Genomic DNA, 27542 nt, shown 5'->3' with positions numbered 1-27542 from the left:
ACTTTATTTACCATCCGGTTACAGGGGATGAGTCTTTAATTCATCACTAGTATCCCAAAGTCCAATCTGGAATCCAGGCAATGTAAATATCGGACTTCTCCGACCTCTAAGGCATTTCAAACTGAACCCTCGGCCGGCGATTTTTTTTTTTTTTTTTTTTTTTTTTTGCTGAGATGACACGGGCAGATGAGGCCCTAATCAAGACCATCCCATTAACGCTACATAAATATACCCTAGCCTGAGCCAGGTACCCATTTCATCGACCAACCCCTAGGGGTGCATGAACAGCTGGACTGACTGTACACCGAATGCCGCAACCAGGATTTGAAGCTTAGCCCTTGACCCTGGGCGGCCCGTGAATGCGTCTCGGCCACGAACACTAAACCGCTACACCACGGGAGTCCATGGCCTTGATTTTTTTTTTTGGAATATTAAACTTTTATAAGAATGATACCCCGAGTGTGAACAACAAATAGAGCAAATGCATTTGAGTTCACGGGAAATTATACGTAAATATCAAATAAAATTGGGTGTCTGCCTTTCTACCATATGCCTTGTTTACATAACTCCGACTGCCCCTTGTGGCAACACCTGACTCTGGAGATAAAGAGCCTAGTCTGACTTGCACAAATACATAGCTTGGTCGAATTTGTTAAACCTTATATCAACACCTGACTCTAGCTTTAAACAAAGCCTACAGCACCTTAGTCTGGAGATAAACAAAGCCTACAGCACCTTACTCTGGAGATAAACAAAGCCTACAGCACCTTACTCTGGAGATAAACAAAGCCTACAGCAACTTACTCTGGAGATAAACTTAGCCTAGCCGTTCTGTTAACCTTTATATCAACACCTGACTAGCGTTCAACATAGCCCCAATATTTGTTGGCCCTTGTACCACCACCTGGTTCAGGAGATAAAGATAGCCTAGCCTGGTAATGTAGCACATACTTTACTCACATTATGTGTACTGGTATGGTATCAGATGGTGTTGATGGCAGATGTGTCCAGGAGGAAGGTCCTTTCCTCCGCCGTACCGTACTGTACACACACACACACACACACACAGTGCCTGGTAGTCTACACACACATTTTTACCATTTACCATTAACTGACGACTTATTGAGGGTACCGTTACAGATTTGGGAAATACAGTCGAAACGCATTTCTTAAGAGTGGTAACTAATGTGAGGCTTCAGTTTTACATCTTTTCTTGATTTATGAATGTGTTGTCTAAGGTATGCTGTACAGTGTGTTGTTTAGAATATGTTGTCTGATGTGACATATGTAGAGTATATTGCATGATGTGTGTTGTCTAGGGTATGCTGTGTGATATGTGTTGTCTAAAGTATGTTGTATGATGTGTGTTGTCTAGGGTATATTGTATGTGTGTTGTCTAGGACGTTTATATTGTGTTTCTGTGCATGAGGACAGCAGCAACACCACCTCACACCAGTACAGATCGAGCGTGTTGTCAGTTCCCAGAAATTATAACATATAAGGAGCCGTAGTCGACGAGTTGATATTCCCAGTTCATCATATCGTAAATTTTGAATACTTAGCGTTTTGTTATCCTTTTTCGCTAAATTGAGACTGCAACATTTGCATACGGCTTATGCTAATATGATCAGTTTGAGAATAAATGTGTGAACATGATTTATGTTATTGTTTATGTATGTCCAGAGAGCTGGCTGCTTGTTCCCCCAATAATGGCTAGGCTACGGAATACTCGGCAAGCTGCTGCGTCATATGATTATTGTGTGGTCGTTGGCAACTCAAGGATGGGCCAGTCGTTCTGATAACTATCTCTTTCCCAACACTTCAGCTTTGGAACTCTACAATCTCATGTCTTTTTCAGTAACTATGACCTGGCACGTTTTAGAAGATATTTTTTTTTTCACCTCTAGAATTCGCAAATACTTTCCTTCGTATTTTCTTTTTTTCCTCCATTAACCATTAAGGCCAGGCTTCGATGAAGATTTTTTTGTACGTGACAAAAAAAAAAAAGTGGAGGGGATGAGGAATGTAGGGGCCTAAAGCTGGTATGCTGAGGGTGTGTGGCGGCATGGACTGCCACCAACCCCAAGACTGACCAGCAAGAACGTAAGTAACCCTGACGTGCTCCTCTGTGTACAAACTATGGCTTGTACTTGACTCCAGGATTTCATTCGGTTTCTTGAGCTTGACGATGCGATCCCTCGGTATGATAACTTGATCCTTGATCCCATAAGGGACAATTCAAAAACCAGGCCATGATAGCCAATACTCCCACCGTCCTTCTGAAGGGACTAAGGTGTCAGCGGTGTGAGCCTTTGGATGGATTTAGATCTTAGGGGACTGGGGCCAGAGACCGAGCCCAGTGACCTGTCACACACAACAGTCGCCTCCTCCTGCGACAATCAGCCAGCTGGAGGGAGTACATTCCCACCTGGTGACTGACCGACTCCCCGTCTATCTCCTGCACTTGGTTCCTAGTCCGTCTCACCAGCCTGCAGTTTGTCACCTATACTATCCTCCCTCACTTACAATCTTCTCACCTTTTGCTGTTTCTTCCTTTAACCTGTACATTTTTCTCTGCCTCCTTTGTCATCTGCTGTACTCTAAGTATCTGTATTGTCATCTGTTGTACTCACGTTACCTCAGTGTCACGTATATACCTACAGTGACTCTCTCTGACTTCGACAAACTTGGTTACCTAACATAGTCACCTGTATAGCTCTCGTTGCTTATACTGCCACGTACTCTCGCTGTCTCCCATGATCACCTACCCTGCTATTGTGTCTACCTCACCCAGCTCCTGTGTCCCTGCCGCCTCTCGACAATCATGCACCTCTCGTTTACTGACAGTTGTGTCAGCATCTCCGTGTAGGTGAGGCTGCCAGCCGCTGCCAATCACCACGTACACACACTGTGTATCCTGCTGGGGGCGAGCCATTCGCCACGTCGTCACTCAGATGACAGGTCGACCCACCATCCACGTGACACCGGGAGTCGTGAGAGAAGACATCCACTGGCCTCAGCATCAGGCCCTCAGGCGTTGAGGCTAGAGATGAGATACCCACGTCCACAATGATCCGAACGCAACTTAGATCAGCAGAAAGATCTCCTCTGTGTCAGCTGCTATGCCTCCAGCGTCACCAGGGACGACATTCTGAACATCCCGGAACCCCATTGTTCCAGCAGCTCCGTAACTGGTCCCCCTGACGTGCAGCTCGTCCCGTCCCGATACGCGCTTGTGTTATCAGATGTTTAAGGCGATTACCATGGTAGAGGGAGACAGGGCGGTCGGTCCCAGGATTCCAACGGTGGCCATACATCGGGGCAGCTCCTGCACCGCACCCGCAGCCTCACCGGGGTTAATGTCACATGACACACCCCTGCCATGCTAGACCACCACTGTATACTGCAACTAAACCACTGTATACTGCAACTAGACCACTGTCTACTGCAACTAGATCAATGTATACTGCAACTAAACCACTATACTACAACTAGATCAGTGTATACAGCAACTAGACCACTGTATACAGCAACTAAACCACTGTATACTGCAACTAAACCACTGTATACTACAATTAGATCAGTGTATACAGCAACTAGACCACTGTATACTGCAACAAAACCACTAAATACCGCAACTAGACCATTGTATACTGCAACTAGATCACTGTATACTACAACCAGACCAAGTATACTGCTGCTAGAGGAATTTATAATACAACCAGGATTTTGTACCGCAACTTGACTACTGTATACTACAACTAGACCAAGTATACTGTAACTAGACGACTGTATACTACAACCAGACCATGTATACTGCAACTAGTCGACCGTACACTACAACCAGATCACTGTATACTGCAACTAGTCGACCGTACACTACAACCAGATCACTGTATACTGCAACTAGCCGACCGTACACTACAACCAGATTACTGTATACTGCAACTAGCCAACCGTACACTACAACCAAATCACTGTATACCGCAACTAATCGACCGTACATTACAACCAGACCACTGTATACTGTAACTAGCCGACCGTACACTACAACCAGATCACTGTATACCGCAAATAGCCGACCGCACACTACAACCAGACCATTGTATACCGCAAATAGCCGACCGAACACTACAGCCAGACCACTGTATACCGCAACTAGCCGACCATACACTACAACCAGACCATTGTATACCGCAAATAGCCGACCGAACACTACAACCAGACCATTGTATACCGCAAATAGCCGACCGAACACTACAACCAGACCACTGTATACCGCAAATAGCCGACCGAACACTACAACCAGACCACTGTATACTGCAAACAGCCGACCGAATACTACAACCAGACCACTGTATACCGAAAAAAGAGGAGTGTTTGCCACACAAGGTCATTGTATACCAGGATACACTGATGACCCGTACTGATACTAGTGACAGTTTAAAGCTGTTGTTTTTACTACGCGGTCTGTGGGCCCTATACGACACACAGTTGTCTCTGCTGGGCCCAAGAAGTGGGGGGAAAAATTATCAGCTATTAGACAAGATTATATAAGTTATAATCGCAAGTATAGGAGATCAGTTCTCTGGTTGTCGAAATACAGCATATAAAGTGTAGAGATCTTAGGTAATCGGATGACAAATATGGGGATATATAGAGAGGACACGTTATCAGTTCACGTTTCATAATACATGAATATACTCTCATAAAGTCTTTGCAGCTCGATCGAAATTCCCCCAATTAACCCAGAGTGCAAACCTTCAGCGTTTCCCCTGTTGAACAACACGGGTGTCAGGAGGCAAATGCCAGTTCTCAGGCAGGTTCTTCGACTTATGTAAAGTCTCACGTCACTATTCAGTTATGTAAACTTTCGCTGTATAAATTCCGTTCAGGATTCTCCTTCGTTGCAACGTTTTAAGTCTCAGTTCCCAGCGCCCATCACAGCCAGTGTCTAAGGTTGAGTTTCACAGCCAGGTAAGTGTCTAAGGTTGAGTGTCACAGCCAGGTAAATGTCTAAGGTTGAGTGTCACAGACAGGTAAATGTCCAAAGTTGAGTGTCACAGCCAGGTAAGTGTCCAAGGTTGAGTGTCACAGCCAGTTAAATGTCTAAGGTTGAGTGTCACAGCCAGGTAAATGTCTAAGGTTGAGTGCTACAGCCAGGTAAATGTCTAAGGTTGAGTGTCACAGACAGGTAAATGTCCAAAGTTGAGTGTCACAGCCAGGCAAGTGTTCAAGGTTGAGTGTCACAGCCAGGCAAGTGTCTATGGTTGAGTGTCACAGCCAGGTAAGTGTCCAAGGTTGACTGTCACAACCATGCAAGTGTCTGTGATTGTGTCGTTCTCTCTGCAGCTTGCAGCACCTCCCCGAGGGCGCCGCCCGAGCCCCACCATGATGGCAGGGTTCCTGAATTTTCCTGATGTACTATGAACCGGTCGCCCGCGTGGGGGTAATTCCCGTGCTGGGTTTCTGGGAATGTCCGGTCGTGACAAGTCCAGCCACGAGAGCCGACTGTTTACGGGGATGGCTCGGGGGTCGAGGTGGGGGTTTCCTGAGCAGGGGATGATCACACTCCCTCTCACCGTCCCTCAGCCTCGTGATCATCCTGGCTGCTCTACCTGGGCCTCCTGCTCTCCCTGGCTATTCATACTTAGTCGCTGTCTCCCGCGTTAGCGAGGTAGCGCAAGGAAACAGACGAAAAAATGGCCCAACCCACCCACATACACATGTATATACATAAACGCCCACACGCTCACTTATACATACCTATACATCTCAACGTATACATACATATACATACACAAACATATACATATATACATAGTCATTCTTACTGTCTTCATCCATTCCCGTCGCCACCCAGCCACACACGAAACAGCACTCCCCTCCCCCCGCGCGCGCGCGGTAGCGCTAGGAAAAGACAACAAAGGCCACATTCGTTCACACTCAGTCTCTAGCTGTCATGCGTAATGCACCGAAACCACAGCTCCCTTTCCACATCCAGGCCCCACAAAACTTTCCACGGTTTACCCCAGACGCTTCACATGCCCTGGTTCAATCCACTGACAGCACGTCGACCCCGGTATATCACATCGTTCCAATTCACTCTATTCCTTGTACGCCTTTCACCCTCCTGTATGTTCAGGCCCCGATCGCTCAAAATCTCTTTCACTCCATCCTTCCACCTCCAATTTGGTCTCCCATTTCTCCTCGTTCCATCCACCTCCGACGCATATATCCTCTTTGTCAATCTTTCCTCACTCATTCTCTTCATGTGACGAAACCATTTCAATACACCCTCTTCTGCTCTCTCAACCACACTCTTTTTATACACACACACACACACACACACACACACACACACACAAGAAAATGGAGATAGTTTAATATAAATATCAATCTTAGGGATTAAAGACAAAATTTTTTCCTATGTTTTACAATCTTTTTTAGTTTCAGTTTAAAAAAAAAAAAGGAATGTTTTAAGTTCAACTCTTCAAATCGATCCATCAAGTTACTCATTCTGGGACATGTGAGCCGTGTGCGGTCGGCGCTGTGGTGGGCAGGGCGTCCCGCGCCCGCTACATCACTGCCTACAGCAGGACCCACACACTCACGCTTCGAGATACTCATGGATTCGTAGCGTAGATCCAGACGAGTAGGAGTGGCATCACTCTAGTCGGTGTTACCGGACTCCCCCTGCATGAGAGTACACGGCAAGAGGTCAGCAGTGGGTGAGAGGGCAAACCGAGACGTGATCGCAACTTTCGAATTAGCTTGAGGACCTGACGAAGCCAACTGTATTACCTCAGAGACACAAGACGCTAAAGATGGAGACGAACTGAATGTGAGGAGGTACATGTAGAGTGAGAGTGGACGAACGGAACAGAGACACAGGGGAAATAGTGGATGTAGTGAACATAATGAATCCAAGACTGTGTGATAGAATAACAATTGTATGAAGAGGGGATTCATGAATGAAATACTTCCTTTCCCCTGAACACACACACACACACACACACGTCCTAATGCCTGGAGTGCACCGTGGTGTGTAGCGGCAAGCTCGGCTACAACGGGTGTGAGACGACAGCCCGCCGCGGGTGCTGTGTTGTAACCTTACTACACCCACTGGGTGTTGAACACTGCTGGCTACGATGCTATGTGTACATCATCCGTCGTCGACAGAGGATACGGAACCATCAGGTGGCATTTGTCATGCATCGATGGATGTACCACGAGTACATTTGTACATTCTGTGATATCCATTCTCCTCTCATCGAGAGATGTATACACCGATGGCGTACTTTTGAGAGATATCAGAATTGGAGAATCACATTGCTTTGAATATTTACACTCGAAAGGTACAGGCACACCCAGATGAACATCTAGATACACACACACACACACACACACACAAAATCACGCGAGTGTGGAGCCGCCTCCTTGCAACACAGATAATGATCACACAGTGTATGGTTAGGGACACGTAGTGCTGGCTGCAGGCCCCAGGCGAGCCCACAAAAACTGGGTCCACCACAATTGCCCAAAAGGGACTGCATCTCTCCATCACTTCTTTTTTTTTAATCATATTTTGTCCTTATATGATCGTATAGTAAGACTCTCGCCTTGTGCAGGTTCCCTCAAGTGTCCCTGCCTCACTTCCATCACCTCGAGGACGGCTGAACGCGTTGAACACGCCATGACGACGACCCTTGAGCTACGGTGCGCGACCCTCTGAACACGACGCCACGACCTTCGAGCACGACGTCACGACCACTGGTTCCCTCGGTGTGACCCTTGGGCGGCCTTGTCCTCCAAGATGAGTATAACATATAAGCTAGACCAACATATCAATGGGTCATACCCTCGGGCTGGTGGGATTAATGTGGTGATCGTCTCTCATAGACATCAGTAGGATGAAAACAACGACTTCTTACAGACGTGGAAGCTTGTGCTGGATCAGCAGGTAAGGTCGGAGGAAGACCCTGGCTAAGTATAGCCACCCATCCTCTGAGTTCAGTATGATCACCACACTCTTGGATTATCATTCAATGTTATCATTCATCTTTATAATTCTGTATGATAAGTAAGCCCCTGTTCCAACTGGGGCTACGTCCAGTGGTGGCCACAGTAGTGGGTTGTGAGCACGGAACCTGACACCCTCTCGTATGGTTCGGTGTTCTTAAGATGACGAGTATTACATCACGTCACACCTGCACACACCAACTCCTGACCACAGACAATTCAATGCCGCTCAGCAGACAGTAGTGTGCCATAATACTATGCACGAGCATCGGCTATTCGATTCGAAAACTCTTCACAGAGCTCACCTCAGTGAGCATGTATGTGACTAGAACAGTAAGCCAGTAGTGTGTTCTCTCTTCATCCTAGCGGATATATTCATCTCTTGGATCCTTACACGAGAGGGCGACAAAGTTTCAGTGTGGAAATCATCGTGATAGTAACCAATATGATACCTTCTATCTTCACAGCTCCTGTAATGTGGTTGTACGGTGGTTGGCTGAGCACTGTGTCAACGGTCAGGGTTCATCTCACTGGTATGTGGGTACCTATAATGCTCGAAGACTGAGACTAATTCTGGCCTTGTACCATCACGTCACATCTTCATGATCTTCTAATGGCTTGTCCTGAATCTCGTTAGCCACGTACTTGCTTAGTGGCAGAGAAAGCCAGGGTCTCTCTGTACCGTGATTTGAAATTAGGTTACTTCTGAATTACCATAAAAGATATATATCATCCAGATATATATATATATATATATATATATATATATATATATATATATATATATATATATACACTCGTATATTTCCTGACTCTCTGACAAGTCGTATACATAGTGGTCCCAGAACCCAGCCCTGCGGGACGCCACTGCTCAGTTCTTACTGTTTGGAAAAAGAGATCGCAGACGTGGTGGCCCTTGTTCGTTGATCCTTGGAAGGAGCCACCTTCTTATGCCTGCCTGAAGCCCTGGTATTTCTAACCATCACCTGTGCCTGGCGCGCGTAATGTTAGATACCTTCCTGCAGTCCCAGATCACATGGTATGTCAACTGTCTTCCTTTGGCTGGTGTTGGTCAAAGGAATTCAGAAGACATGGCATGCATGATGACCACTTACATAATTTTTCTCCCGTCACCCGTGTATATCTCCCGTCACCCGTGTATATCTCCCGTCACCCGTGTATATCTCCCGTCACCCGTGTATATCTCCCGTCACTCGCGTATATCTCCCGTCACTCGTGTATATCTCCCGTCACCCGTGTATATCTCCCGTCATACGTGTATATCTCCCGTCACCCGTGTATATCTCCCGTCACCCGTGTATATCTCCCGTCACTCGTGTATATCTCCCGTCACCCGTGACTGGTGACTATCTTTTCTGTGAACCCGCAGACCAGGACCACCACTGATACCAGTCTATAGGTCAGAGTATTTCCCTGATCTCTTACCTTGAAGCCGGAGGACGAGCCACCCATCACCGACGTACATCTTGGTGGCTTTGTGTGTGTGTTTTTCTCTATTTCTTTTTCAGAGTCTGGCAGTAATGAGGGTACAAAGTCTTTCCCTGTAACTTAGCATCTACCTCCTCCCGTGTGTGTGTGTGTGTGTGTGTGTGTGTGTGTGAGAGAGAGAGAGAGAGAGAGAGAGAGAGAGAGAGAGAGAGAGAGAGAGAGAGAGAGCCTGTTCGCGTTCTCCCATAAACATTACACACTTGTGGAGCCCCATCTCAAATCCTCTCTTCTCAATCAGTTCTTTCCATCTTTATCCAAAAATTTCCCGCTTTCGTCTCATTGCTTCTTTGCCATGGTAGTCCCAGGTCGTCCACTCCACTGATGAAGTATTTCTACAGAGGTATTTCTTGATACATTTTTTAACTCTTTCCTTTATTTCTTGTTCCCTGGCCATCAGCTTGCTGGTTCCACTTTCTTTAAAAGAAATTATTGTGAAACTTGAAATCTGTTATAACTTCTCCCTCTTCCTTTTCTCTCCTGGCACAGTTTAACACTGGACCTTGTCCCTGCAGCCCAAATTTGTCATTTAGCTCATTTTTCTTTTTCCATGCCTGACGTTGGACATAAATCGCGAGATTTCAGTCGGTCAAGCGTAGTCACCAAACAGGTGATGCATACCCTGGCATGGCTCTATGCTGCAAATATTCCTGTGACCATCTTCCTCGTGTACTTAAGGGTAGTTTTGAAATGGAATAGTACATAGTTCATCGCCCGTGCGACCCCTCACGATTCTGTGTTGTGGTGACAAGACTTGGGTACTCCATCAACCCTTGATAATCTCCCTCCAGCGTCCATCCCCGTAATTTGTCCCTTGCCAGATGATACTTTTATCATTCTCTTCTCTTTCTCTCCGCGTTGGATTATAAGGAAGAGGTTAATAAATCACGAGAGGCCAGCCTGGAGTGGGGGAGCTGTGTGTTGTGTATGGCACGGAGGAGGACGGTGTGCGACACACTCACCTCTTCCTCCGCAACGATCCATAGCTCCTCAACCGTCGCCGACGCCTCTGGCAATCCGCTTCGTCAGAATTCATACAAGTTCCTCTCTTCTTCCTTTTTTTCCCCCGTGGACGGTGAGGACATGGCTGATGTACAATTCTGCGGAGACTCCGGGTGGTCTTACCAGACCTACCTTAACACATGGTGCGACAGACTGTGGACGAAGGTGAAGGAGGAAGTGTGCGCGCGCGAGGAAGTGTGGCACCACGCCCTTACTACAGCTAGACACCTCCCCCTCACCTCACCTCATACTGGACGGGCCAGATCTCCCCATTCACCCCACACCGCCCCGGCCAGTCCTCCACACCCCAATTCTGACTTGTCAGTCTCCTTACCCTGAGGAAATGGTCCACTGCTTCTCTAATTCTCTCCATCCGGGACCAGTTGGGTTCACCAGAGAACAACAGTAAGGTTCACGTGTACCTGGGTGTAGGTGAAGGCGGGAGGAGCAGCCACCGGGACGCTGGACGTGCGTGGAAACAAGAGTAACACTTCAGACTTGAGAGACGTTCTTGGCCGGAGGATGATGATGGGGGTGGAGGACCTGTGATCACCGCGTCCATCCCACCAATCGAGTGGTTCCTCGTGCTCGTACTCTTGTACCCAGCCTCGTGACGCCATCAATAATGAGAGAGGCTGGCAGCAACAGTGGGTTCCAAGGTGGATCATCCTGGCTCGTGCCCGTCACTCGTCCTCACCACACAGCCAACCACTCCCCCCCCGCTGCAGACACTGCTTGAAGGCAGCAGCTTGGTGGGGAGATGACCGGCCCTACGCGAGGCAGTTGCTCTCACCGTTACATTTCACCCACAACGTTCACCAAAGGAGGAGCTTACGCGTTACCCGCTTGGCACGAAGGGAATTACTCCTAGTGTATTGTGTTGTGAGACATGCTGTACATGAGGGGCGTCAGCAGGAACGAGAGGCGAGAGTGTGATGCTCTCTAAGACGAACGTATAATATATAACTGTCTGTCTCTTACTGGCACCTCCCTCGCTATCAACATTGGGGTGTTGTTTCAAGCACAGAGACAAGCACTACGCTTCTTATGGGAATCTATTTTGCAGGACTGATGCTCTTAACCTGAGAGGCTGGTGAAGGGCAGGGCTAATCAGACCCCCTGGGGTAGTCTTGTTGCCCTAACCCGTCTGACGTACGGCTCGTTACTGCCAGCTTCGCCGCCTTCAGGATCCAGAGACAGAGACGAGCACAGCAGCTGCCCGGTAACATTACACGTAGGGAGTACCTTGGTGATCCTCGCAATAGCTCACTGGCACGAATGACTCCTAAGACCAGAAGGTCAGGAGACGTTTGGGGCTCAGTGTTGTTTATCCGAGAACCAGATGGGAGGGAGTGGCGGCCAGCACTACCACCGCCCAGCTAGACTACAGTGCTGGGTCGAGTGATCCTCATATACCTGTACCACACAGGCATAAAATATTCAATGACGAAAATATGCCAGAAGGAGAGATAGATACTGGCACAAGGACGCATATACAGCTCTCTCTCTCTCTCTCTCTCTCTCTCTCTCTCTCTCTCTCTCTCTCTCTCTCTCTCTCTATCTATCTATCTATCTGTCTATCTATCCATCTATGTTTGTGGTGTGTGGTGGGGCACCAAGAGGGATTGTGACAGCTGCTGGCCAACACTTCAGCGGCTGTCAAGCTTCATGTCTTTGCCCTGGGCTCCTTCTCTTCTTCCCGTCTCACCCAAATGTGGCTGCTGGCCACACATAACACTGCACAATATGTGATTCACACGACTCGCTCTTTCTAACTTTAGATCTCCCAGCGGTGAGCGATACGCATCAGCCCTGTAATTTGGTCAAATTTCCTCGTAAATACTGGTAAGTACTCCGTAGGTACAGTGTGTGTGTGTGTGTGTGTGTGTGTGTGTGTGTGTGTGTTAATGTACATATCCCCAGACAATGACAGCTGTGTCATCAGGTCCCGGACACCCAGCCCGCGTCACCAGGTCCCGGACATCCAGGTGGGTTTTACCAGGTCCTGGACATCCAGTTTGGTGTCTCCAGGTCCTGGACATCCAGGTGGGTCTCTCCAGGTCCTGGACATCCAGGTAGGTGTCACCAGGTCCTGGACATCCAGGTGGGTGTCACCAAGTCCTGGACATCCAGGTTGGTGTCAGCCTTTGGTGCTGGGAGGTAGACGGCCTTGTGGACCCCGTAACCCGCCCGCCCTGACGCCCCTCGGCTGAGAATGACCCGCTCCAGGCTCGGGGCTTCCCATACCTCCCTCCAGCACGGGCCTCCTTCCCTCCCTCACACTACTCCCACACCCACCTCCAGCACTGGACATCCTCCTTCCCTCACACTACTCCAGTACCTCCCTACAGTTCTGGTCTCTCTCTCTCTCTCTCTCTCTCTCTCTCTCTCTCACACACACACACACACACACACACACACACATACATACATACACTGATCCTTGACTTATCAAAAGCTTCTCTCGTGTTTACTTTCGTGCTTCTTCGTCCTAATCATCAACGTCCCCTTAACGTTGTCCCTGCTCTTGCACACATTACTGTAAAACACGTTGACTCTCCCACCGTTACCTTGGATTTTGTCTCCTTAATCTGTGTGTCTCACAAGTCGTCTTCCGTCATCTACCGTACGTTTACCTTCCTTACTCTGTTTCCCTTATTTCGTCTTCCTGTGACCCCACCCCACTCCTCAACTACGTAGGTCCTCTAACTCTTCTCCTTACATGGCCTGTAATTCTTCACACTCGACGCATTACGATTTGATTCTCTCATCCCTTATCCTCGCTCCTCCGTTCAGTTCCCAGTCTCTCCGACGCAGCTCGATGCTGGGGAAGTACCTGGTATAGTATTTTCTTTTCTTTTGCGTTACGTTGGAGGCGCCAGTCACGCACAAAAGTCCACATCAAGGCCTGGCCTTAACTGAAATATTAGGGAAGTTAATGAAAAGGAATAAGAAGACACAAAGAAAGGCATTTCCAAATTTTGGAGGAAAATAGAGTTCTTTTTTTAGAAGAGGTGCCTGGAAAGACATGAGAGGGTAGACAGTCCCTAAAGTTGGTGCCTGGAAAAACATGAGGGGGGTAGATAGTCCCTAAAGTTGGTTCCTGGAAAGACATGAGAGGGTAGACAGTCCCTAAAGTTGGTGCCTGGAAAGACATGAGAGGGTAGATAAGTCCCTAAAGTTGGAGCCTGGAAAGACATGAGAGGGTAGACAGTCCCTAGTCCCTAAAGTTGGTGCCTGGAAAGACATGAGAGGGTAGACAGTCCCTAAAGTTGGTTGCGTGGAAAGACATGAAAGGGTAGATAGTCCCTAAAGTTGGTTGCCTGGAAAGACATGAGAGGGTAGATAAGTCCCTAAAGTTGGTGCCTGGAAAGACATGAGAGGGCAGACAGTCCCTAAAGTTGGTTGCCTGGAAAGACATGAGAGAGTCCCTACAGTTTCCCGTGCCTGTCTCCTCCCTTCTGTGTCTCTGTCGTTCATCTCCCCGAGTGAACATTCCAGTAACCGTCTGTCGTCCCGCTGTACCAGCCAACACTTGGAGCACGGGGTGGCCCAGACCCACCACCACCACTTGACTGTAACTAATGTTCTCCCCCGCGACACTTGACCTGAGCTAACCAGGTGTTCCTCTACGTTCGTGTCACTCGCGTGGTCTCTCCCTCGACACGGACGCCGTGCCTGACACTCTAGCTATCCATACCATGAACGTGTCTCCTGGGTCGTGATGACGATAACCCTCTGTGTCATCTTGTCACTGAAAACCTGTTGACAGTGAGAGTAAAAGGTTCCGTCTGCATTCCCTTCTGCAAGTAACTCTCGGTACAGGTTCGATGCCCGGATAATCCAGAGTTCTAAACAGTCCTGGTCGTGTGCGAGACAGGTCCTAGACGACCCTAGTCCTGTGCGACCCTGGTCTTGGACGACCCCGGGTCTTATACGACCCTAGGTTCTGTGCGTCAAGAGGCCTTAACGACCTGTGCGGGTCAGATGCGCGGCTAGTAATGTTTTGGATGAGGTAATGATGAGGGTATAGCGAAGATAATGGCCGGTGAAGATGTGGTTATGGTGATGATAGCTTGTGACGTGGCCTGAAGGCGTCCAGATCAAAGACCATTGTGATCCAGGAGTCACTTGTCAGGATACTGTACAAACCGGGTAACACTGTACAGTACATACAGGGTAACACTGTGACAGGTCTCATTAGCCTGGTGTCCTCGACGTGACAGATCTCATTAGCCTGGTGTCCTCGATGTGACAGATCTCATTAGCCTGGTGTCCTCGACGTGACAGATCTCATCAGCCTGGTGTCCTTGATGTGACAGAGGGTCGTGCATCTCTGACTGGGAGGATTTCATTTATGTAACACGTACTGGTCTTGTGACATCTGCAGCAGATCTGGGATCTGCTTTCACACTCATAACGTTTACGTAAGCTGAGATATTGTTCGTTCTTTCCGAGACAAAATGCAGGGTTGAGCTATTTATACTAGTGATTCACCATTCAGTTGTTTACGTTGGGTGTGAGTGAGAAAATGGACCGGTACAGGTACTCGTTTTGTGGCCATAACGACAGGACGTAATAAGGTCTTGGGGGCGCCACCCTACAGTTGGCCTTATGCAATAATTCATCTGTGGGTAGAGAGAGCAGTGAGGGCATATGGAGGAGATTGCCTACTCTCTACAGGTTTATGTATGCAAGACACTCTCCCAGAGGCTCTTGCTAATTCCTCCTCCTTTCTTTAGCTCTTGGCATTGTAAAGGTTAATACCGAGAGTTGTGATCGCTCGTTCGGAACGTCTTGTGCAAAGACAGATAGCATGAGTGGGCGACCCTAGGCAGGGTACAGGACAGCGTCACCATGGGTAGGGTACAGGACAACGTCACCCCTTATGGGCAGGGTACAGGACAACGTCACCATGAGCAGGGTACAGGACAGCGTCACCATGGGCAGGGTACAGGACAGCGTCACCCTGGGCAGGGTACAGGACAGCGTCACCATGGGCAGGGTACGCAGGACAACGTCACCATGGGTCAACGCCCTGGCACTAGTCAAAAAAGAAAAAAAAAAAGAATACATTCACCGTAGCTCAGGTACAGAACAGTGTCATCACTCTAGGAAAATAGGACAGTCTCGCCACAGGACAGAGACAGGTGGGTGACATTACGAAAGATCTAGGACGGTTCACTGCAATCAGTGATTACAGAACAGGACATTCAACACCTTACCTCAGAGTTCAGATCAGAATCACCAAAGATCGAAGACGGTCTCTTGAAATTTCAGTAACTGTTAGTTTGGATTTTCGTACACACAAAGACACCAATGTACACTCGCTGACACACACACACACACACACACACACACACACACACACACACGAACACTCAACCACATAGATAGAATACTTAAGGTCCTTGACCCTTATATGGCTCACGTCTTGATGAGATTTATCCATATGTGCTGAAGAAATGTGCAGGAACGCTTGAGAGACCTCCTCAAATGTTCATATCGCTGGAGGAATTGAAAAAGGCCAAATATCGTGTCTGGCTTTGAGAAAAGAGATGAGGGTACGCTGAACTCCAGACCAGTTTTTCTGATAAGTATGTCTGTAAAATACTGTGAAGAAAATGTACCCAGAAAATGGAAAGTCTTATGTATCAACCATTTCGAACTATATAGATGGATAGATAGATAGATAGATATAGATAGATAGATAGATAGACGGAGAGAGAGAGAGAGAGAGAGAGAGAGAGAGAGAGAGAGAGAGAGAGAGAGAGAGAGAGAGAGAGAGAGAGTTACCGGACTGCGCCTACTTGAGGTCACACCGTTGGTGAAAATTTACATTTGTCGAGTGATAAAGCTGTTAACGCTGACGACTTAAGAAAGCATAAAAATCGTCGTGTGATAGTGGAGGAGATGGTACTCCATGAGTGTAAGGTTCACTCATCGCAGCGTAAATATAGAATATTACAATGAAGTAAACACAGTGTCAACATCTAAAGTCTCTTAACAGGCGTGGTGATCATAACATTTCGTTTCCCTTTATAGCGTTACTACTGGTAACGTAACAAGTTTACGGAGCGTTACAACTTTAGCTCTGAAGGCACTGACACCTGGGCATTATGTTTGTGAGTGCATGCGTGTGTTCGGCTGTGACCGCCTGTCATGTACTTTGACCCAATGACACACCCACCAACTCCATGACTTTATAAACATCACCGTCACACGTCTCTGTTGGTATCAGCTTGGAGAGTCTGGCGTGGGTCTGTGGTGAGGTAAGAAGTGCGTTGTCCAGGCCACTGGTCTAGCGTGGCACCAGCTCGGGGGACTGGTGTGAGGGCCATCAGGTCATGCCACACCATCCACCCTCCCCCAGCATCAACAGTCTCCTATCACGTATCATATGAACACACCACACTTTACAAACCTCGTATCACATGAAAACACTCTGCACAGGTATCATATGAAGATAACACTACACACCCGTCTCATATGAACATAACACACTACACATCACGTATCATATGAACATAACACACTACACATCACGTATCATATGAATATAACACACACACTACACATCACGTATCATATGAATATAACACACTGCACATCACGTACCATATGAACATAACACACACTACACATCACGTATCATATGAACATAACACACGCTACACATATTTCCAAACAAAGGGTATCATGTTACAATATCATCGTCGTGTTACGCTTTTATAATTAAGATGATCAGTGACGAAATTTGTGATGACTTTTGCCGTCAGGTCTCTAGGAATAACCATACGAAAATTATACATCAGAATATTATCAATAAATACATATTTTGATATATATATATATATATATATATATATATATATATATATATATATATATATATATATATATATATATATATATATATATATATATTACTGCGGCAAAAATCAATTCACCAAAGAATTTGTTACGTACATTACCTCAGCTTATGGTACCCTGTTCCTTCACTTGTCACTGGCAGCGTAACCCATATGCAGTAAATAACGTTGGTTTAGTCTGGAGAGGCGGGTCGGGAGGGGAGTGGGCGGGCGACAGAGGAGGAGGGAGTGTGAGTGAGTGAGGTCGTGCGCGGGGCGGAGTGTGTCACAAGCGCCCGGCCGCCGCTCACCTGCTAAACTCCGAACACATTCACGAGGCGACTGAGGCAGCGCGGCCGCTCGCCGCTCGCCCTTCAAGCCTCCACCACCAACAGCCCGCTGGGTCCACCCGCGCCCTCCGCTGTACCATCTCTCACTCATGACATACCAAGACCTTTATAAATCTCTCACAGGCTGAACACTTGCGCGTTTGTATCACTTGCTGTCGGCTGTGAATTAAGAGCACCACCGGCGTTGCTCACGACTATAGCAGTAGCTACCACACAGGTCCCAGGATGCTTGTGCTGGTCTCGACCTCCACACTACCTTTCCGTTGTCATCCGCTCGCCGTTTTCTATACTTCTCGGTCTGTTCCATAAGCTTCGATACAATTAATTCTATAATACATCGGTCGCATACAGTTACTGTAGCTTGGATATCTATCCCTACTACTGACAACGTAAAGTATGCAAGTGTTGTGTTCTTTTGTCCTCTTGCTGGCGTAACGAAAATATGAAATGCGTTTATTGCTTAAATTTGGGAGGCATGAAACGGGGGTGGGGAGATGTGGGGTGGAGGGTACAACGGGTGAGGCAGGTTCGACCGGGGGGAAGAGATGCATCGCTAATTCTTTCATAGCAGCCAAAATATTTAAGAGGCAACACGCGTCGCTTATTGCTTTGGGGCAGTATAATGAGTTACCTATAAGGACTGGAGAAAGTTATGCAGTTAATTAGCCTTACAGGAACTTTTTCTTCAGCACCATGAGAGGATTTTCAGATATGTGGGACCTTAAAAGTGATCGTGATAATTTATTGACACTGGTTAAACAAGAAGTGCGGGTGGTGAGTTGCTAGCGGTTTTTGTGTTGGGCGGTGTGGCGGGTGTCGTCCCGGCTGACCCTCACTGAACATGATTCATAACACCTGCGGGACCCACGGCTGACCCTAACGTAAGCGTGACGCGTTTGGTGCACCACAGCTGGTGTTGTGCTGGTACCACAGCTGCTGCTGTAATCGGATCAGGCCAGCCACGGCTCCCGGCGCTGTTGTGCGAGGACCAGCCCAGACAAAGCTCAGCATACGTACCCAAGAGGCAGTGGAGTTAGTATCTCATGAGGAGAGTTTCTTTACGAGACTGGCGTTATCTTTAGACGATATCTTTACGAAACTAACTCAAGAGTTCTGCAGGTAATCAGTAACGGTTTATGAATTCACACAACGATCAAATGTGACGAATGGTACACGGTATACAACAGTCTCAAGAACAACGAGAAAGAAATATCGAAGCATTGTGTTCAGCAAGACTGTTGTTGGTCATGTGACATCAAAACCCACTCCCACTTCACCCGTACCAGTGCAACCCAAGTTCAACTCAGAATCTGTTTACAGGTCATCCATACTCTTGTCAGAGTGTCCCCGCAGCACGTCAAATATACGAGACAAATATTATAAGGAACATAATATATACGTTTTGAATTTAGGATGTATCCGCAGATGGGACGAATAAAGAACGCTCAGTGCTTGAGACGTATTCGGAGAATTCAAAGGAACATACAAGTATTCGTTAGTAACTTCCACGAAATGTGTTTCAATTACGTTTTAAGGTACAATGACTACCCCATATCATCATATTCATTACAAAGAAACGTGTGTTTATATACATGCAACTCCTCACGCACTCACTAATGCGGCATTCTACTCAACCTTGTGATAAGAAGGGTTCTTCTGTCCCCTACCTTGCCTTTTAAGATTAGCTGATGGATGTTGTTTCTTTTTCCAAGTCTCGCCTTTTGTTACTATGCTCCCGAGCTGCCACATGTACCTACGTGATCATCGCAATTGCAAGTCAATTCGTCGTTGAGTAACGATGCAATATTCTTTTCCTCTACAGATGAAGCTTTGGTGTCAATGTGTACGTACACTGCTAGAGTAACAACACACGTTTTGCATGAAACATCCCACTGTCATGGAAAATGGACAATTTAGTGTCAGCTCTTGTCTACTTGGTACACAGATTTGTGCTGGTATCTCCGGTAAGTTTATTGTGCATCCCATTGCTTATCCTGTGAGCGGCAGCGCAGAAGGATTACAGAGGTCAAGCAAGGGTCATTTCCAGACCCCAGTGGGTTACTATAACATTATTACAAAATTAGTTCATTACGTAAGGTTCATTACATACATTACCTATTTTTTTACATGGTAAGTTTCATCAATTATTTGCAAAAATTGGATACAATCTTAAAATTTTAAGTATCTTATCAACAATAAGGTGTGATACTTCTTGTCCCTGACTCGACTGGCATCAGAGCAGGACTGATCAAACCATGATCAGGGGTAATAAAAGTCAGCAGAATACAAGAGTTATGACTTCATCCCAGCCAAGGTAAACTATGCTGTGTGTGTAGGGCAAGAGGTAACCTGACCAGAAAAGCATTGCTAACCCAGAGAAAATCGATAAAGAAATCAATAAACTAGGTAGGGATGACTACTTAGCACTCCCAAATTGCTAAAGCTGACGTTTCAAATGGGGGGTAGATGATAGGCGTGCACATTGAAAAGTGACAAAAATAAGAACGTGGTCAGAGGACTCAATGAGGGGAGGGTTCAGAGGTAATAAAGTTCAGGTTTGCTTAATATTCATCAAAGGATATGTTAATCAACAGATGTTTCATGTTATTACGTAGTGATAGCCGGTTTCATGACGATACTGTCGAATTAAGGTGCGTCTCAGCTGGTGTGTACCCTGTTTCATTTTCCGTGAAAGGATTTATGTCGATCGTATTTCATGGAAAATAATCATCATGAACATACGTTGTTTCAAAGGACAAAATGCTATAAAAAAAAAAAACAAACTTCCAAGTGTGGTTGTTGTGACTCGTGAGTGAAATGCGAGGCTATCGTGAATCTAAGAGGCTTGTGGTTGGGTCAGCCCGGGGGCTACCGCTTCCATCACGTTAAACCTAAGTCAAGTTAGGCCTCACTTCCGCGCCTCCTCGTTCCCCCAACCTATAAACCAATTTTGCTCCGAACATTAACATCACCAGTACATTACATTATCACTTACCCGCTTATGATCAGACTGAGCTTGACACGAAGCTGTCAACAGATGTGTGTGTTAGCAACCTATGCTGTGTATGTAGCGGCTGGGTGTCTACATAGTGGAGTGGCTGCCGAACCACGCTTCGACAGCAAGTCACACTCCTGTCTAACTGACGACCAACTTTACATCAGTTTCACTACGAAAGCAAAGCCTACATCTAGGGAAGGGAGGAGGCCCCAATGAGTAACAACAGTCTACTTGTCTAGTGTTACAGCAGACATCACCGTTCTTCCCCATCACACTAACAACCTAGCTCCAACCAAGTCTCGTCCATTTTAAGGGGCTAAACATCCTATACTTGATTCTGTACATTCTTGACACCTTAAGGACGATGATATCATTGTTAGCTTATACCTTTACTCTCGTGTGTGTCAGAGAAGTGACACGAGTGTGTCATGGTGATGGTAATACAAACCGAGTGCCTGGCCACCACGTATCTGGTCCTGAACACTCATCGTGGTGGTTTCCTGCGCCTCACCTTCATGCAAAGGGGACACTCCTGACGGAGATCGAAAAGTATGTAATCTTGTTCGACATGAAACCAGGCACATGTTTTGTTGGTAAGGTCGGGAATGGTACTAGAGCCTGCAGAGGACTGCACACTCACTAACCATTGCACTGTCCCAGTATGCCCTGGACTACCTGCACGAGACCGTCATAAACAAAAGATCGAGCATAGAATTTGCTTGTCGGAATCGGATGAAAATGGACAGCATCCCAATCAAATGTGAAGAGCTATATTGTGCTCTCCCCCAAGGCATGATTACTGCTCCTTGGGATGTTTGTGTCACCCATGATGTGCCCCAGTTTTTCCTTGTCAAAAGTCAACTCTACATTTATCCCCTTCTCGATACCTTCAACTTGAGCCTTCAGCAAGGAGTCCTTCATCTACACAGAATATGTAGCACAATTATTCCTACACATGAGTCTTGCTTCTGTAACACACGCACATACACACAAAACAGCATCTAATCTGTTATCTCTATCTCCTCATTTTCTCGTTTCCTGCTGGGTAAGGGTACACACCTTTGCTTTACCATTTTGGAAAAAAAAAAAAACTACATAGACCTCTAATCTCCCTTTGAGATCGCCAACTGGGACGTCAACCTTAACTCTTTGAACCTGGCGTGAGAGGTTGGATGCTTACATGCATCTTACGAGGAATGATATGTGAACGCTGCTTATGTTTACAGATAGGTCTTTGCAGAAAAACGGTATGGCCGGCGCAGCTTGTGTTGTCTACAACTCATTCACTCTTAGTAACAAAAACTTACCCCTTGAGGCAGCTCTACCTAGTGCAAATGCTTAAAATATTCTCATGGCACTGAAATATCTTGCCACATTCCAAGCTCATCCTGTGTAATCCTCGTCGACGGAATCTTGGCCAGAGAGAAACTGTCCTGCAGGATACGATTCCTTCCATTATTCACTCCCTGCTTACTGAAGCCTATAACAGATGTCTTAGAATACGCATCTTGCGGGCTTTGATAAAGAGACAGTACGTAAGACCCTTGATAAAATATATAGATGGGTGAATTATGTTTCCGGATTGGTACATGGTATTTAACATTACAACAGGAGGCTTGGGTTGAAAGCAATAGATTCACAAGCATGTATAATAAGAAGGGAATTTTCACTGGATCTTGGACGAAAAGAAACAGAGGACATGCCATAAGTAAATTCTCACAGGTAAAAAACATTAAGGAGGGCTCAGGTTTGGGGTTACCGCTAATCTTGTTCATTATGAGTCGCTGTTATGGGGTGTAACAACTGATAAAAAGGCATAACGCTCCAACATTGTCTAGGTGCGTGAATGATGAACTTTATACTAGTGATCAAAATGGGGCATACTGAAATGAGGTCAAGCTCTGGATATCATATTACACAGGTAAGTTCGGAATTATGCCATTTCGTCTTCCAGGAAATTTCAGATTTTGTATGACTTTTGTAACGTTTTAAGCGGATGATTTTCATCTCGTAAATTTTTTTCTCAGCAGAATTGCCAAGATGAGATCTGTCACCTGTAATATATAATATGATGATTTACGTCACAAAGGGGAAAGGTGGTTCAGGATGGGTGAAGTAGCGTACAGCTTCACGCATGAAAAGGCAACTACCTGTAGTTTTTTGGAGGATGTACTTCAGACGAGTATCAGTGGCAAGGAATACCTTATTTAGCAAAGCCACAGTGTTAATCTACTGTTTTATATATACCCTACTGTCCATGCAACGAATGTTCTTACAATTGCCTTCTTTGTATGTTCCATTAAAGTGCTACATATTGGTTTTTCTTTTTAACCTTTTTCCTCGAATTTCGAGAGCAAATATCATCGTTTTTCGTGTTTATACTAAACTCTACGGGAACTAATATGATCACTTCATTACATGATATTGGATGGGAGGAACAGACGCTTACTACCGTGTCACCACCAACGCCATATCAAATTCTTGATGTCACTCGAGCGTGTACATTTTGCTGATATTTCTAGTGTTTGATAAGGTTATTTTTAGAGGATGTCAGTGATTCCTAGTGACCGAGGGAAGGGTTTACTGGTGATTTAGGAGTTTGTGCGTTGCATTTGTAAGGAGAATCCCAACACAATGTCAATGCAGTTAAAGATAATACGATCCAACCGAAAACATTGTGGAAAATCTTGTTACTTAGGACCTAAGCGCTTCATCTAAAACTCAAGTGTAGAATACTGGCTTAATGTACATGATGATGGACGGTAATCAGTGGTGGAGAGAAAAGAAAAAGCGTCATCTACATCATGTTAGCCTTAGGTTCTGTGGAAAATAAATCTAAATATTTAAGCATCGAGAAATAATACGTTTATATGGAACGGACTTTGGATCTTTTGAGGAGAAAACGGATACTAAGACCTCCTGTACTCAGCTGTTCCACACAGCTGACACATTCTTTAACATTTCTTTTAGTTTCCGTCATATAACAAAGCAAAGCAAAAAGCGAGTGAAGTAGGCTATGTTAGCACTAAAGCCGGCAGGTCTTGCTAAGAGGGGCCCGTAGGCCTTTATGTAGACGACTATTGATAATGTATTGCGTTGTAACAAAGGTAGCCGAACACCTTATCAATTTCTTTATCACCACTGCTTCATCACTGGTTGATAGACTACCTGTATGTTCTGACCGCCTTGGTCCCATTCACATTAATCAGTTTGATGAAAAAGAGATATGTTTGAGATAGCATGTTTGGTTTAGCTACTGTCTCGTGATCAACTGTGTAACTCAACGCAACAGTTCATGTAAGGTTGCTGGCTTAGACAGTCTTCCAGCCAGATTTATAAAGCACAATTCTTCCGTAATTGTCTCTCCACCATTTTATAGATCTATGCCTCAGTAACGGTAACTTTCCTTATGACCTGAATACAGTTACGGTTGTGCCTTTGTACAAAAGGAATAGAACATGTTCGTGACTACAGGCTTCTGACCGTACTTAGTATCGTTTCTAAAGTGTTCGAACATACTGTGTATAACCAGGCAAGTGTATAACTTATAAAACATTGTCTGTTGTGTTAGTTCCAGTCCGAATTCAGATTTTCATAGTCACCGATATATGTTACTATGTCTCTTATATCAAATCAAACTTGAATGAGATAAAGGCAGTTATAATACGGTATGGTATGTTAGATCTCCGAAAACCTAGCGATACAGTAAATCATCTTATCAATAAGATGTACTGGGTTGAATGAAAATAATGTACTTTGGTTCCTATGTAACTATTAGGGCACAGGTCGTATTATGCTGCTGGAATACTGTCTAATAAAAGTATAAGTGTGGAGTTCCACATGGTTCCTTACTGGGTCTTCTCTTTTCCTGATGAAAGTTAATATGAAGGCGGCAGTGAAATGCAAATGCAGACGCCTAGGCAACGCTAAGTGGCATGAAAGAACATACCAGTTTTAGAAGAGACCTTCAGTGTAGAGAGGGAATCAATTAGTGAATGGTTAAGAGAGAATAAGTTGTCGTTGCATTTAGGTAAAACAGAGTCCATTCTCTATGCTTTCAGACAACGAATGAATAAGTGTTTTCTGCAAGGTACCATGCAACAGAAGCAAAACCGAAACAATTACCTACTAAAGTTCAAACTCAAATTTCTTTAAAGGAACATACTCAATATCGATCTGAAACTAAAAAGCATTTTTGTATCGGCTTTAATTCAGTATTTATTTGACTATGCACTTTCATCATGAAATAGTGGACACTACGAACTTGAAGGGAAAATGCAGGTTATGCTAACGGTCCTCAAAGATGTCAAAGAACTTTTGATCAATTTAATACAGTTGACAGTCTCTTAGTAAAATAGAGCAGAAGTTAAATTACTGATTCATGAATACCATGAATTGTAGCGTCCCCTAGTATATGAGAATTAACGCTGAAACGGTCCATAATCAGCACAGGTATGGAACAAGAGCTGGTTAATGATTTATCATGTGTTGTACCTGGAGTAACAAGTTTGATACGAGTCTTGTTGTGTATTCCTGTGGAGTTTTATGGAATGATCTACCGGCATCATTCAATCAAACTAAGATGAATTTTCAAGAAATAAGACAAATTGTTTTCATGGAATAAGTTAGGAGCTAATTTATCTTAATGCTTCTGTATCTAACATTCAGTTCTTCTCCAATGGTTCAGAAAGTATACTCAGCTCACTGACACTAGCTATTATCATTATGAAATTCTTTTGTGATTTAGTACATAACCATTCTTGTACTCTTATTGTTAATCTTTAGCTTGTACGTAACATCGGAAATAAAAAATATGCAATCAGAGTGTATGGGCTTTCCTCAATGACTGTAATTTGTATTTTCCCAAATATTCACCTCAAAAATACTCATTTGGATAAATGACTCTGCGCTATTAGTTTCTGTCACACTGTGTGTGCTGCCTCTTTCGAACATGATATTAACCGGCTTTATGTCGTAAATGTTCGTTTTCAGAACACTTAATGAGTGGGCATCTTTTATTTGCAACCGCTCGCCTTTGATACATTGAACAGCGGGCGGGCCTCCTGACCCACTACTGCCATCTGGTGGTAAGAATTTGAACTCTCGATGTAAACAAAGCCATCGCCTGGATTTTAAACGTCCAGTTTTGGTCGGAGGAGCAGACAGTGTTACCAAGGAAACTGTAATTCAAAGAAGAAATTCGTGAATCAGAAACTGGGAAACGGATGACCTAATGTGAAATAGGTGTAAAGAAAAATGGGAAGCAGGCCATGTGCGGCAACCGGCATTAAATAAACGTGCAAACTACACAAGGAAAAGATCCTTGTAATGTAACTGACGGTAATTAAGACTGTAGACGCATTTTATTACTTTTTCTGGCCATTTGTGCTGTTGCTGCTCATGCATCAGAAATCTGGGAAACGGATGACCTAATGTGAAATAGGTGTAAAGAAAAATGGGAAGCAGGCCATGTGCGGCAACCGGCATTAAATAAACGTGCAAACTACACAAGGAAAAGATCTTTGTAATGTAACATGACGGTAATTAAGACTGTAGACGCATTTTATTACTTTTTCTGGCCATTTGTGCTGTTGCTGCTCATGCAAGATAAAAATCATGGGTGGAATGGAGGGACACGTTATGAACTATCGGATACTGAGACTTTTAGCTGCGATAACGGACACTTACAAATTACATGCTTAGAGTAATTTAGATTTCATCAAAATTTCCCTATCATAATTTCATATCTAATATGTCTAAACAGCTCAAGTGATGCTCGAAATCAGAAATTGTGAAAGGAATTGTTAAACATAAGTCAGATGACAGCTCTTCCTCCCAGTCTGGCAGTTTTTGTGAACTCAAAGGAAAGGGCTTGAAGATCATGGGAATATGATAGATAGGTGTGTGTGTATATATATATATATATATATATATATATATATATATATATATATATATATATATATATATATATATACTTCATTAACCCACTGCAGGCAATCTGGTATACATTATAGTACAATCTTATCTTGATACTGATTTTTATATGTAAATCAGACTGTTAAACATAAAGTAGTGACCAAGCATAAATTAGATTCTTGACAAACGTCCCTAGGGGGACTTAGGATATAACTGAATACGTACTTTAATAAGCTACCTTTTCCTTCAGGTAGTCCATTAGAAAGTGGTTTCACTGTACGTCCATACACAGTCTTTTAGATTTTTGGATAAGAATGAAGGTAATTGATCGAGAAATTACCCTGTTGCGAGCCACTCTTACAAGACTTCATCATGAGAACATCATGCTCTACGCACAGATAATCCTTAAAGGACTTATTAGACTTAAAGGACTTATTAGACTTAGACTTGCTCAAGGATGACAAACAACCATTTGTGCACCCTGCAGCCTAGAAAACCATTTTAGGGAGGATTATCACAATGCTGATTCAAAACTTATTCTGTTGGAAATTACTAGGCTTTACATTAGAGTGCATGATTATAAGGAAAGTGACATTCTCAGTCTTCCTCAGAAACCTTTCATTGAAGGATACCAAGAAAAGGAGTCTTTGGTACTCATCTACCACCTCATCTGACAGTACCTCAGTTTAAATGTCATGAATCTAACCTCTGTGGCTCTGGGGATTCTTCCTTTAGAAGAAATGGTTACCCTTATGCCTCCAATTCATCATTCAAGGTATCTATATGTGTTTCTGAACTTAGTCATCTTATCTGAATGTTTTTCACCACAAACCCTCCTTTTTCATGAGGGTATGCACTATGCTCACAGGACAGAGAGGAGAAAAATATAGGTTT

At 45.0% G+C, this 27542-nt stretch overlaps 2 protein-coding genes across 7 annotated transcripts in view; one reads left to right on the top strand and one right to left on the bottom strand.

Moving 5' to 3' along the window:
- The window catches only part of LOC139766241 (hatching enzyme 1.2-like), a 100057-nt gene that overhangs the window by 39953 nt on the left and 32562 nt on the right, over positions 1-27542 (bottom strand). Inside the window, exon 1 of one of the 4 annotated variants that reach the window (XM_071694596.1) lies at positions 17500-17885. The exons of 1 other annotated variant lie outside the window; for it this stretch is intronic. In XM_071694596.1, the coding sequence (XP_071550697.1) occupies positions 17500-17501 (2 nt within the window). In that variant the 5' untranslated portion in view covers positions 17502-17885. Of the gene's footprint in view, positions 1-17499; positions 17886-27542 lie in introns of those variants that run through there. 2 more of the 4 variants (XM_071694597.1, XM_071694595.1) reach the window with 2 other exon arrangements.
- Positions 25849-27542, top strand: part of LOC139766240 (uncharacterized) — a 48895-nt gene continuing 47201 nt past the window's right edge. Inside the window, exons 1-2 of one of the 3 annotated variants that reach the window (XM_071694591.1) lie at positions 25849-26269; positions 27260-27423. The gene's annotated coding sequence lies outside the window, so the exon portion shown is untranslated. Of the gene's footprint in view, positions 26270-26898; positions 27424-27542 lie in introns of all 3 variants that reach the window. The other 2 variants (XM_071694592.1, XM_071694593.1) reach the window with 2 other exon arrangements.

Source organism: Panulirus ornatus, chromosome 57 (genome assembly GCF_036320965.1).
Source record: "Panulirus ornatus isolate Po-2019 chromosome 57, ASM3632096v1, whole genome shotgun sequence".
Classification (NCBI taxonomy): Eukaryota; Metazoa; Arthropoda; class Malacostraca; order Decapoda; family Palinuridae; genus Panulirus; species Panulirus ornatus.
Note: the sequence above shows the minus strand (reverse complement) of the source record. Positions and strands in the feature narration are given on the sequence as shown.